The sequence below is a fragment of the Amblyomma americanum genome, chromosome 7 (genome assembly GCF_052857255.1).
Source record: "Amblyomma americanum isolate KBUSLIRL-KWMA chromosome 7, ASM5285725v1, whole genome shotgun sequence".
In the NCBI taxonomy this organism is placed as follows: domain Eukaryota; kingdom Metazoa; phylum Arthropoda; class Arachnida; order Ixodida; family Ixodidae; genus Amblyomma; species Amblyomma americanum.
This window is the reverse complement of record NC_135503.1, coordinates 55,120,677-55,134,613: the sequence shown is the minus strand read 5'-3', so window position 1 is coordinate 55,134,613 and position 13,937 is coordinate 55,120,677. Positions and strand designations below refer to the sequence as shown.

General features: G+C 48.3%; 1 protein-coding gene across 1 annotated transcript; it reads left to right on the top strand.

Annotated features, from left to right (window-relative positions):
- The first annotated feature begins 435 nt into the window (after positions 1-435).
- On the top strand, positions 436-13,542 carry Tre1 (Trapped in endoderm 1). Its single transcript, XM_077629901.1, has 5 exons — positions 436-563; positions 3,051-3,409; positions 5,180-5,450; positions 9,051-9,235; positions 13,235-13,542. Exons 1-5 carry the CDS (start codon positions 561-563, stop codon positions 13,422-13,424), a joined length of 1,008 nt encoding a protein of 335 aa, XP_077486027.1. The 5' UTR covers positions 436-560; the 3' UTR covers positions 13,425-13,542.
- The last annotated feature ends 395 nt before the right edge of the window (positions 13,543-13,937 follow it).

Here is a 13,937-nt window from a genome sequence, read left to right as displayed (position 1 = left end):
TTTGTATGGTTAAAACAGGTTACTTTAGTCAGGCTTAAGTTGAACTGCCGTGGAGATGTGGCGGGTTATGCCAACAAAATATCCAGTTACTATGATGACAATTTTAAAATTTAGGGGGCGCTATGCAACAAAATGTACTGCCCCATGCACTCTCTCCTAAATACGCCATTGTGTAGCGGGCAGCTTATGCACGATCTGCCGCAAACTAAGCAACACCCTATGTAGTTGCGCATACAGTCGCCAACGAAATACTCGTACAATGCGGTCATCCGTCCCGCAGCCGCTTCACATGCCTCCGCACGGGATAGCACGGCCCGGCAGGATATGTCGGCCGAAATGCCAATGCCTTGTGGCCAACCGCGCAGCGCTTGAATCACCGCAGACACAGGCGTGTCGTCGGCAGCGTTGCCGTTGTTTACGAGACTGCGAGCGACATTCGATGCCGGGCGCTTCCGGGACTGCCGTCCGTTGGCCATGCACGACGACAGACTTGGCACGAGGGGACAGCTCGCCTGCGCGGCACGCGACATCGTGACAGCCCGTCGGGGAGATCTCGTCAAATGGTGAGGTGCAAGCCTTTAGTTAAGTACACGCACGACCAGTTTCGGACTGTACGCAGTTTCATCTCATAAGTCCTTGCAGTGCAATGGAAGCTGTACGGGCCTGAGGCGAAAGCCTCCAGAAGTTCCTGGTTGGCTCTTGAGCGTGTGAGCACAACGCACTTGTGGAAGCCGTCGCCTCGCGCTCGTCGCGTTCCACTCCACTGCAGGAACTTGTGAAACACGTCTTTGAATGTTTTCCTGGGGCGTCCGAAACACGTGCAAGTGTTTTGATTGTTTGGTTTGGTTTATGGGCGTTTAACGTCCCAAAGCGGCTCAGGCCATTAGGGGCGCCGTAGTGAAGGCCTCCGGAAATTTCGACCACCTCGGTTTCCTAAACGTGCACTGACATCGCACAGTACACGGGCCTCCAGAATATCGCCTCCATCGAAATTTGTCGAAAGAAGACGGGAGATACGCTTAGAAGTTCGCGGTGTTAATATGAAATTCATGATAACGCGACAAGACTAAGGGCGCAGGAACTAGCTATCGTCTTATCCGCCTTGTGCGGAACAAAGTTTTTCGGTGATCCAATCTTTCACACCTGCCTGTAAGACAGGCCGTATGCGCAAAAATCTACAGCCTCACAGAAACATGGCTTAGAGGGTGAAAGAAAAAAGTCGTTCGAAATAATACAAAAAAACTAATGAGGAGGGGGGGGGGGAGGCGGTAAGCTTCTGCTGCCCACACCCGATTCTGCCACGGGATGAGCACTCGAGCCCTTCACTGAATCTTCGCTCAAGACAAATCAAACTTATTATTCCAGTAAGTTAAATATGCGTCGCCATCGCTCCGCGAATTCCTTTGCACTCCGTCCGCACACTGGCGAAACCAGACAAGCTGCCCTCGCTTTCTTCGCCGGTTTCTGACAGCAGAAAAATATAAAAAGATAATAAAAAACGACTAAACACGCGCACGCAAGTGAAGACGTGTTGGGGGGCCACGCAACCGCCATCCTCTATCTGGCCACGTCCTTATAGTTTGGCGGGCCCGCTGCCCGCAGATGCTAAACAAATAAACAACCAACCAAACAAAAAAACGTACTTATAGTTTGACGGACTCGTTGCCCGCAGAAACAACGCATGCTAAACAAAGAAACAAACAAACAAACAAACAAACAAACTGCGATGCAGTTGTCAGGTTGATTCTCACGCGGAATACCTGTACGATGGAAAAAGGAAAAAAAAAGGCGGCTTGATAATGTGCATGGATTTTGGCGGTTGGAGAGTGAATTTCACAGTTATTCCCCGAACAAGTCACTCTTAACGTTAAGGTTTGCTGATTACTGGCAAGAAACAAAAAAATTCTCTTCTGCATGCCTCGTTCACTGTTCGGCACGGATATTTTCCTCTCTTCACGCGCTCTTATTTCAACGACAAAGCTGGAAAAGTCGCTTTATTTTTCTGCGAAGAAGCAACACCTGAATTCCGAGGGGTACCGCGTAGTAATGAACGGGTACGCTTTAACTTCCACCACATGGGGTACATGCTTCGAAGTTTCAGTACAACGGATAGTTCTGAGTTTTGCGCTCATCAAAATACGGGCGCCACAACCGTGCATTGAACCCACGACCTCATGCTCAGCAGTATGACGTCATTTCCTGAGCGGCTATGGGTCCCTTGGAGCCTACGTCGCGGCCACTTTGAAGCACCGTGCTCATAAAACTTAAAGCTCTATATACTGTACGTAGGCTGGAGTGAAAGTCAAAGGGCCGCAGAGTTTTTCGGCTCAATCCAACCCGCAACTTCTCCCAGAAAGACTGACGTAGACCAATCACCATTTGGCAGTGGTGTGCCACGAAGACAAATTTCACGTGGAATGTGTACAGTCCACCATCAGTGAGTTATACATTCTAACATGTGCCATTATCTTTACAGTAAATACTACGTTTAGCTTTAAGAGCAGCTAATGACCGTGAACATTGCAAGAACGATTCTAAGATTTTCGCCCCGTTTTTGATCTTCGAACACGGCGGCCACCGTGACGTGACGGCAAGCCGTTTAGAGTAAGCTGCCATAACAGAAGTATGTATAGTGGCGGAAAAAGGCGTACATACTGGCCAACGCATGGGCACAGAATTGAGCGTCTCCATACAGTTAGAACCGCGTCCTAATGCACTCCATACCCACGCTAGTTTACACATACTAGGTCTGGAACATTGTAGGACATGCTGTTGTGGTGGTGTAAGAGCCAACATGCCTTAATGTCGCTCACTTATTTGCAACATAAAACATGGGAGGCCTGAGTTGCCCAACTGGGCAGAACGCGCTCTTTGTGGGGCACTACAGTGAAGGTTACTTAACCCCTCACCCTGATAAGCACGGAGTGGGACATAAGATCCTTTCATTATGTCCACCCCCTCTCTCTCTCTCTGCTAACCGTATGCGTGTCCTGACTGCATGGCTATTTAATGTGTTGGACCGTATCTGATTCTGCCTCAAAACAAACCAGAACAATTCGACCACGAGCGAAGATGCGTGCGAGGTGGACGCGGCGGCCTACCCTCGCCAGCTGTCGTACTTCGCGGGCGGCTGCGGCGTGCTGTTCGCGGCGCTGGGCGTGCCGGGCAACCTGCTGACGCTGCTGGCGCTGGGACGGAGCCGGCGGCTGCGCTCGGCCACCACGGCGTTCGTGATGAGCCTGTGCTGCGCCGACCTGCTCTTCTGCGCGGTCAACCTCCCGATGACGGCGACGCGCTACTTCCGCCGCTGCTGGATGTTCGGGGACACCATGTGCGCCGTGTTCGGCTTCTTCTTCTACGGGAACGTGGCCACGTCCATACTCTCCATGACAGGGATCACCGTCACCAGGTGGGCTCACTTTTGGACGCCGCTGGGCCGACCACCGACTTCCACGAGACCAGATGATGGCGCTGCTCTATTAGGATATCAAACTGACTCTGACGACAACTCTGTCTGATTTTCGTTCTCACCTAAAATCGATTCCACATATTTTCCTGGCTACGAAAATCTTCGCTCGGCAACAAAAAGACAAATGTATTGCTGAGAAAAATTCGGATTTAGTGACGGGACTTTCTTGCATAGTGTACTTCCTGAGCTTTCTTTGTCAAAAAGTGCTAGGTCTTTAACGTAGTGAAACCTAGTGCACGTGCAAAAGCAAAGGACCTTGACGGTGTCAAGATCACCCTCAAGGTCGTCCTCCAACTGGCTACAGCTGGCGCGACGTTCCTCCGAATTAACCCGAGTTTACACGAGTTACTCCGAGGCTTTACAGAAGATTTTTGGTTGGAACTGTGTTATTAGTAGTGTTTTCGTACGAAAGAAATGAATGGCAAAATATATTCCTCGGAATGGGAGGAACTACCTGCGTTGTGTCCACAGTTGCGTCGGACGTGGACGCGCAGCCTGATTTGCACGTGATAGCTTTTTCTAACGAGATGCGCAAAGAAGGCAAGGAGCAAAACCTACGTGCGCATAGTTCATTTTCAAGGAACTCCTCAACACGCGGCAAATTTGTGTCGTTATAAGCGCTGCTTTCAGTTGTTCGTAGGGTGGCTACGCCGTAGCAGTGCCCTCTCTTTACAGCCTTGACAGTCTGCTGACTTCAACTTCACAGGAAGGCAATTTTTTCACGAAGGGTAGCCACACTTGTTCGTTTATCTAAAACACTTAAGCGTGCAAGAACTAGCGTGTGATAGACACGATTAACGGCGTTCGGGAAGCCAGCAGCGACGTTCCGGAGCGACTGCCTGCAGTTACTGATATTTTGCGACCGTCTCCGCATATCATGAGCGGAAATCGCGCAATAGCCGTTAGTTCAAGTCTCAACATAACGAACTGCCTCAAGTGCTTTCAGGGATTCAGACACTTCGAAAAAATGGAGGCACAGGTTTCTGATATATATACGACGTCGCTAGTGAGGCAGCACAATAAACTGGGCCTAAATTACGGCGAAATACATTGCGCGTCATTTAAAATGCGGCTGTCATGCAAGCCCCCGAATGCCTTCCGCAGCAGCAAAGGTAAAGTGACACCATCACAATAATCTACCACGGATTTCTGAACGGAAATAACGCCTGCACCTTTACAACGGTATAGCCACTGAGGTTATGCTGAGGTAACGGCGCAGTCATCGTGTAGTATGTCTGTCGTGACGACGACTCGATGACATCATTCGTTGCCAAAGAATCCCTATGAGAATGCTGGTATGCATGTTTCTGTGTTGCTGTTGAAGTTCTTGTACAAAGTTGAAATTAACCGTTACCCGTGTGTCGTGTCCGTCCATCGTCTTCAAGTGGATGTCTACTACTCGTCCTTCGCCTAGTCAAGTAAACTTCGAAGGGCAGAAGAACCTTGCAGTACATTACTGTATTGAAGGGTGAAAACAAGGGCTTCCCTTACCTCGCTGAGATGTAGATCTTCGGGGGTGCCATAACTGCTTCGCTAAGGGGCTGGAATGCAATCGCGTGTCCTGAAGATTTTTGATCGAGGGTGTAGGTTCTCGGCCTTGGTGGGGGCGAAAAGCCTGGCGGATTTTATAGTGTAATTCATCACCAAGGGCAGACTGCGCATGCGGCGCCGCTTAACGGCACAAGCTCATCTTGCCTCTGTCTTTCCCAGAGGCTTGCTGGTGGACTCACGTCACCGTCACGACCGCTTCTTCTCTGGGCGCCGTACGCTGGTAGCGGTGGCCTGCTGCTGGCTCCTTGGCTTCGGCCTGCTGGTCCCCGTGCTGGCCGGCTGGTGGGGCCGCTTCGGGCTGCACCGGCCCACTTTCTCCTGCACCATCCTCACCAAGGACGGCACCTCACCCAAGAGGCTGCTCTTCGTTGTGGCCTTCTTGGTGCCCTGCCTGGGCATCGTGGCTTCTTACGGACGCATCTATTACAAGGTGGGGGCCAATTTCGGGGGAACAATAATCTTCTGCGCGAGGATGAGGTTGCGAAACTTAGAAAGGTGTAGTAACTTTCTCACCCAGGGTGGACACCTGAATCGCACTGTGGGGTGGAGGCAGTTAAAGCGCTATCAACGCAGCTACTCCAGGCCATAACGCCATACACAACAGCTGCGGCGCGTGAGGGAGGTTCTAGCTGCGCGCTACACACGCGCACCTCATGAGCTTCAGTATCCTATATGTGTACACGCCCGTGTTTAAGATAAACCAGCGCTCAGAAGTAACGCTCTGTGGTGTCCCTTATCGTTACTGTCCGTTCTGCGAACAGGGTGCATCAGTGAAAACTTTCGAAACTTCCTATAAAAGCATAGAGCACGAAACAACAGCTGCCACAGCCTACGCGCGCGCGCTCCTTCTACTGCTACTGTGTGACGGCACGGTTGCTATATGCACAGCTGCGCCCCCACCGGCGCGCTGGTTGCTAAGGAGGGAAGGAGGTTGTGCCGCTGCGCGGAGGAGAGGCCACAGTTGGCACGATTCCAGCGCACGGACGGACGCGACCGTGAGCATGAGCCATTAAAGGCTTTCGCCTTTAAAAAACCTCTTCAGGAACGAACTTTCAGCCGCAGTAGACGTGAGTTACTATAATATACATCGTGATTAGGCACGATTTAACTGAAATTCATTATTTTTTTTAATTACAGTCCGGTATAGTGCCAATGGGGAAAGCCATGGACAAAACGATGCCATATCAGTTTTTTATGAAACGAATAACATGTATTTCTCTAAAGCTCTGTAGTGCAAAGAAATATCCGGCGATTTTTTTCCGCCAAAATCGAAACTGAGAGCATAAGGCGCGTAGGAAGCCCCGTGTAAGCATAACATCCGCTGAATGCGCGTTGTAGTGCCTTCGGCGCCCAGTTCGAACTGGCATGAGCTGTTGCACTCCGTCATGCACATTGTTTTACTTAGGCGCTCGGTGAAAGGAAAATCGCTAATTGCGCGGTCGTTATTTCTGAGAGCGACGGTGGAAAATAAAGTGCATGCCTCGGTACAATGCAGCCGGCAGCTAAAATCTGGCGCCGTACTCACTGCAAGATGTCATCAGCGGACTTTGCGCTTCGTGCGCGCCTGACGCGCTGTTTGGTTTTTGTGCGAAAAAAAAGCACGCAAGATTTCCTCGCTGTCTAGAGCTTAAGACTGCTGGCCCGAAAGACGCGGGTTCGATCCCGGCCGTGGCGGTCGAATTTCGATGGAGGCGAAATTCCAGAGGCCCGTGTACTGTGCGATGTCAGTGCACGTTAAAGAACCCCAGGTGGTCGAATTTTCCGGAGCCCTTCACTACGGCGTCCCTCATAGCCTGAGTCGCTTTGGGAGTGCGCGCCTGACGCGCTCAGTTTGGTTTTTGTGCGAAAAAAAAGCACGCCAGATTTCCTCGCTCTCTAGAGCTTAAGGCTGCTGGCCCGAAAGACGCGGGTTCGATCCCGGCCGTGGCGGTCGAATTTCGATGGAGGCGAAATTCCAGAGGCCCGTGTACTGTGCGATGTCAGTGCACGTTAAAGAACCCCAGGTGGTCGAATTTTCCGGAGCCCTTCACTACGGCGTCCCTCATAGCCTGAGTCGCTTTGGGACGTTAAAACCCCATAAACCATAAACCAGTCTAGAGCTTAAGAGAACGGCTTTTCAGTTTCGAAAACTGATATGGCATCGCCTTGTCCGTGGCTTCGAAATCTTCATTGGCACTAACAAGCAGACTGCCTTGATTAAATAATTATTTCATTTCGTTAATTAGTTGACTTTATAGTTTAGTGCGAACTCCCGATCTTTAGAAATTTTTGAAAGTGTTCACTGAAATACCCGATATGTGCGCTGGTTCGAAATGCACCACTGACTTGTCCGACTATAGTCGGATACAGCTCAAGAATGAAGCGACAAATGCCCCCTCAAAAGAAGCCCTTCAGCCAATTGCGTCGATCGATTTTAATGACACTGCGGTTCATCCGATTAAGCCATCGTGGTTACTCCCCTTTGACCTGCCACACGCTGCGATGTCATGATGGCAGGTCCAACAAGATTATCCACGAAGTCATGACGATCAGTCTCGACGCCATTGGCTGGAGGGCCTCCTTTGAATGGCACTTGCGATTTGTTTTTGAGTTGTATCTGACTGTACAAAGTGCTTCTGAAAACGGTTGGTCATCACGCCAGAGCTGGTCATGCAGCACTGTTGAGCGGATTCGTGTCTTAAAATCATGGCGGTGACGTAAAGATATAGGTCAGGATTTAGCATGGGTACAGTGTAAAAGGCGGCTTAATCGGTGTTTAAAAATGGTTAATTTCATGATACTACTCTTTAAGGTTTAATTAATAGAAGCGATATATACGGAAATGATAAATTGACGGGTGACCACAAGATGTGATACGACAAATATGCGTTAGCAGTACTAGTTTTACGCTTCGCCTTATCACTCTTGTTTTTATAACGACCACTTCCCATTGCGTCTTTGAATCTGATTTCGCCATCGCTTTTTCGCTCCGCTACAGCGTGTGCTTATGGTGACTGCAGGCTTTTGGGGAGCGGAGGATGGTGAAGGTGAAAGGGGGAGGGGTGGTAGCGGGTATGTACTATAAACATACAGGAGTAAAAATGTAGTAAGCAGTCCTATAGCGCACGCCCTTATACAAAAGGGCGTGCGCTAGAGGACTGCTTACTACCTTTTTACTCCCATATAGGCGTATTAGTGTTTAGAGTGTAGGCTCGTAGGTGGGAGATGCATTTTTACCGGTGGTTGATTGGACCAGAAGGTGGAGGCTTCACACACAGAAACACAAGCCATGGTTTTTTTTTCTTGGAGGGGGGAGGGGAAAGAGGACTATACTCTTAATCATGGCGCTGCTGCTAAAGCAGCATGCATCCAGCGTTCTTGGACAAAAATGTTGAATATGGGAAAACTGTAAGGTACTGTATGTAAATATTGAAGGTAATGGTGCACTCTTCCGATGCATGGCTATATCTTTTTAAACTTTTTCCATCACTCGCATCCAGCAGTTAATACTGCCATAGAAACCCAATGAGGAACGTTTTTGACGATAGTGAAAACATTAATAGCAAAAAAATGTAAACCTGCCGACGGGAGAGTACCGGATATATTCATTTTTATAGTGAAATCTTCCAACATATAAAAAACTGCGCTCATAAACTCTCTCCGATTGAAAAATGCTTTTGTCCAGAATTGATTCCTCTAAAATGAACTAATCACGCGCACAACCTGGACACATTTCTTATTGTGTAAATAGTTTGTACATATTACTTCTTCCCCTATCCTCTCTTCCTGGCCCCTCACCTCTTTCGTTTCTTTTCTCCATTCTGCCTGCTATCCTTTATTTCCGCTGCCCCAGCTCAGGTGCTTCAGTATCGATGGCAGATGCCGGGGCTAGCAAAAATCTTTTCCTTCCTTTTTCCTACCATTTTTAATAAAACCACTACCACCACCAGAATTGATTCGTATGAATACCGAGCCTGGTGGCACTCACCACCACCACGTTTCAAATGGGACACTCTTAGCATCCATCCATTAATTCGCGTCGTCGGCGCAGGTGCAACGCAGTTCGCGTAGGCTGGCCTCGTATGGCGTCGTCGCGACAGGAGGGCGTGGCCTCAGCTGCTCGGCGCACCGGGAAGAGGAGCTTCGCCTCACGTGCGCCATGGCGACCATATTTGCGCTCTTCCTTCTCTGCTTCCTGCCGCTGCTGGTCGCCAACATGCTGGAGCCACACCTCAAGTGAGCGTCGCGCCATTATAGGCCCACTTAGTGGGCACTCCTAAAAGCGTGCGGTTGTGTCTTCTGGTGTGCCTGGAGGTATAAAGGCATATTCGTTTGTAGTGCACTACAGTTGTTGCTGTTTCCGCCTGGAGACGGCGAAAAGTCACGGAGATTTCACAGCGTCAGGTATTATGGCATGGCGGCGATGTCTAAGTTGTCCGTCGAAAAAATTGGTAGGGGTTTCACTTAGTTAAACCGAGCAGACGTGCGATAGCAGGTGGTGATTCTTCAATTGCAGGAGACACTTAAGCTCCACCTTAAGGGCATGGCGCACTGTATTTTGTGCTTTAATGTCCCTATATGAGGAACTGCTCATTCTCTACTTAACATTCATAAATCGCGGCGAGTCCTCGTACCAATACCAGCGCAGTGGGGCAGCGGTTAAGTGATGCGCCACTGCACAGGCAGGTGGCTGCTCCTCCAAGGTCATTCTCCGGGAATCCTCCCTGGGAATCCATGGGAGTCCTCATTCCCCTCCTGGCGCAGTGGTTAAGCGATGCGCCAGTGCCCTGCGAAGGCAGGTGCTCCCAGCGGTGGGTCTTGTGCGGCCCAGGTTGCTATTCCCGAGCGACCAATCATTAATTTAAATGCCGCCTGCCACGGTGGGCAGTTAGCTCACTATACAGGGGCCAGGGTGTGATGGCGCCGCAAGGTTGCCTAGGTGGCCCACCTGCCTCCTAGGTCAGTGCTCGTGATTTTTCGCCCACAGCGCCGATGCCGACAACGCCGACCCCGGATTTTCTGATGAACGGGGCCTTTAACGCTATCGCGTTAATAACAATCTCGAGTGTACAGCCTGACTTTTGTTAGGGGGAGGATTTCGGGATTACCACACGCAATCTGATCGCGCAGCGCGTGACTTCAAAGTGGGTACGACGGCGGTATGGCGAGCAGGTATGCTGGATTCTCCTTTCTTGTGGTAATGCCTGAAGTCGTTGCGTTTATGCTTGGAGGTAGATGGCTGTTTTGCAGCCTTCTTTGTTCGGTAAGCCCGTGTCCCTGGCATCTTCTGCGTGTATATATATATATATATATATATATATATATATATATATATATATATATATATATATATATATATATATATATATATATATATATATATATATATATATATAAGTATGAGTAAGCAGAAGATGCCAGGAGGGACACGGGCTTACCGAACAAACAAGGCTGCAAAACAGCCATCTACCTCCAAGCATAAACGCAACGACTTCAGGCATTACCACAAGAAAGGAGAATCCAGCATATATATATATATATATATATATATATATATATATATATATATATATATATATATATATATATATATATATATATATATATATATATATATATATATATATATATCACAAGGCCACTTGTGGTGGAGCATCCGCCTCGCATTCGGGAGGTGCTGGGTTCGATCCCCAGTGCCGCCGGGTACCCACCGGTTTTTAATGGGTACAAGATTTCCCCCGGCCTGGTGCTCGGCTCTTCTGGGTGAGATGCTTGGAAAAGGGTCTTGACCACAGTTGCTCTGATGGATCAGCGCTAAGTTCCGCCGTCAACAACGTTAAATCCGCCTCGTGCGGTAGAAGCCCATTTGTGGCCCTTTTTTTTTCTCGCAAAGTCGGACAGCCGAAAAGCCGGACTAGCACATGACCGTAGTGATACCCTGAATCGCTTCTGACGAAGGACCATAGTGTTTGAACCTGACGCTGGTTAGAGCGTACGAGTCTTGAGTCGAACTCTTCACTGGGGAGTGAAACATGACCCCCCCCCCACACACACACACACACACACATATATATATATATATATATATATATATATATATTCAATTTCCGTCGCCTCTGTCCGCACCGAGATACTATTGAATGAGGTGCTGCGCAGTGTCGGCGCCGCGTTAAGAATAGCGGAACCGCCCGATCTGCACATTTGCTCCGCCATCGCTGCGGCCCACCCCCGAGCCGGCGCCAGCAGAATTTTACTTGCGTCATCGTAGCAGTCTTCTAAAATTAACGCTCAAGCGGGAAGCAAATGCAGACGCTCTCGTAAAATTGGCCAGTTCAGTCGCTCGCTATTTTCGAGGCCGGTGACGGCAACAGACGTCAGACGGTTGCGGGTTCAGCGGAGCCACCATTACAAAAATTACAGGATTGCACCTAAGTCTCTTGCTGTCCCCTCACCTCTTTCATTTCATTTCTCTATTCTGCCTGCTATCCTTTATTTCCGCTGCCCCAGCTCAGGTGCTTCAGTATCGATGGCAGATGCCGGGGCTAGCAAAAATCTTTTCCTTCCTTTTTACTATTGTTTTTAATAAAACCACTACCACCACCACCTAAGTCTGCTTAAGAAAGGATCCTATCTCTCTGCATTTTTAATTTTTCTTTCTCTCTCTGCATTTTTAATTTTTATTTGTTTTCCAATTTTGTATTATTTTGTTTCATTTTATTTTTACCTCTTTTTATTTTCTTTTATTTTTGTTTCTTACTTCATTACATATATGTTGCTTGTCAACTGTTGCTTTACCAACTTTTATATTTTATTTACCAAAATAACTCATGATTGACAGTTCGTGCGGTTAACTTCCGACCACAACTTCCGTCCACGCCACTAATGAGCGAACACAGGCTTAAGCCTTAAAAACTTCGGTAGATATTCCCCTGACACCAATGCAGAGTCTATGAACTGTCTGCTGAAATTTTTGTAAGGTCGTTTAGGAATCGGGGTGCGTAATCAGGCCTAAGCAGGGGATGATACTAAGCCAGCTGTTTAGAACCACTATTTCTTTAAAGGAACTAGAGGAACTAAAAGAAAGCGCTGGTACTAAGAAACAAATAGGTTCAAGGTGGCAGCGCTACATGTCCCAAACGAAATAACTAAAGCCTTATTTAGACAAATTATAGACATAACCACAGAAGAACGTAAATTTTCATCGCATTCGACGACTGCACGGCCGTGTATATGTTCGCAGAAGGCATTTATGAAGCTGTCATAGCTTTTCTCAAAATTCTTCCATCAAGTTTCTTCTGCGCGACCACGAGGTGTCTGTGCGTGGAGAGACGCGTGGAAAGGGTCGGGCTCGTGGAAACACAGAAAGCAAACAACATGGCTCAGTTTCCTGTGCGACAAATTTTGATTTTCAGACCTTCTGCTGGCAAGAGAGCAGTTTTTGGCAAGCTTATTTTCACTTGTCTAATGCGGTCATATTCCGCATTAATCAACGCGAATTTAAGCATCCCTCCGCTTTCTTGCTGCCAATACGGCATCTTCAAAATTGAGAAAAGTGTTCAGAATTAAGAACGTGTTTGCATTCAGTATACTAATTTTTCCCGTAAGAACGCCAACAGAAGACAGGTGTTTAGAATCACAGTGCGCTTAATTTAATGTTATCACGTTTTACGGCGCGGCTCTGCATTTAGCGATTAAAACAAAGGAGATAATCTGACTGTGTTGCATGCCTCGCTGGCACGGCAGCCCGAGATGTGGCCAGGGGTACGAAACTTCAACTGACACCATTGCCCAGCTAATCGAGACGTCAGCGCCGATTCTTCCCATATCGGCCAGAGGAAAGACAACTGGAGCTTCGCAGCGTTGCCATGGCAGCGGTATCCAGCAGAAAAGAACTTCATGACCGAGTGGGATTCGAACCACTACCTGGGAACACGGAGCAACTTCGCTTTCCGCCGTGCCTCAGAAAACTCGGCCACCCCTGCTGTCTCAGCTGCTTGCGTGCACATGAATCATTCATTTTTATCCATCAGTTCTCATTCAGTCACCAAGGTGTGCTGAAGTATTTCAGACCGAAACTACCTGGAGTTTACTACCCCTGACGTGGCCATGTTGGGGAGTATGAAACGGTTGTTGCGCCCTATTGTCGCAAACGACGCGAGCGGCACCTGTGCTTATCTCTGCTGTGCCTAAATCAATGCTTCATGAATCTTTACTTACATTCTTGTTTTGTTCCAGGACGCCTGAGGTGCACGTGCTGTCTTCCATACTCTCCTGGATGTCCTGCTGTGTCAATCCCTTCGTGTACGCCGTCATGAACAGGCAGTACCGGCGCTCTTACGTGGCGCTCCTGTGCCCTCAAAGAGGAAGGAAACAGGACTTTCGAAGCACGGTGGTTTCTCAAAACCTCCAAGCCACCGCTCTGTGAACTTTGCTCACCGTATTTCCCGCAGTGAGAGAGAAAAACAATGAATGCATTAACTTTGTCCAATGCGCTTAGGGGAATTCCCTTTGTAGCGAAATTAAAGTGCGTCTTTTGGCTCGTGTTATTTTCCTTAATGCAATGCACCAACTAGCCCAACAATGTGTTTTACTAAAATATTTTTCTCATACCAGCCCCTTTCCTATCGCCTTCCCAGTTTCCTGCGTGCATCTCTTTTTTCTGGCATTATTCTCCTTAATTAATGCATACCCTTTAAATGCAGGTTTTCAATAATGGCCTGTTTGCTCATTATTATCCACCCAAGCAATAATTTATAATGGTTATCACTGAGCGAAGAGGCTAGCACGGCCTGTTTTTTTTAAAAAGTTTCGTTAAGCTAAACAACATTACTCTGCATACGCTCATTAATGACCATCGTGCAACTCCCGCAGGCCCTATAAATGCTGAATTAGCATTTACGTCTTTCGTAAATGACACAAAAACAGCTAATGTTATTCC

Coding starts and splice junctions, on each gene's coding strand:
- Tre1 (XM_077629901.1), top strand. Junction 3,410..5,179: donor ACAGGGATCACCGTCACCAG/GTGGGCTCACTT, acceptor TGTCTTTCCCAG/AGGCTTGCTGGTGGACTCAC. Junction 5,451..9,050: donor ACGGACGCATCTATTACAAG/GTGGGGGCCAAT, acceptor TCGTCGGCGCAG/GTGCAACGCAGTTCGCGTAG.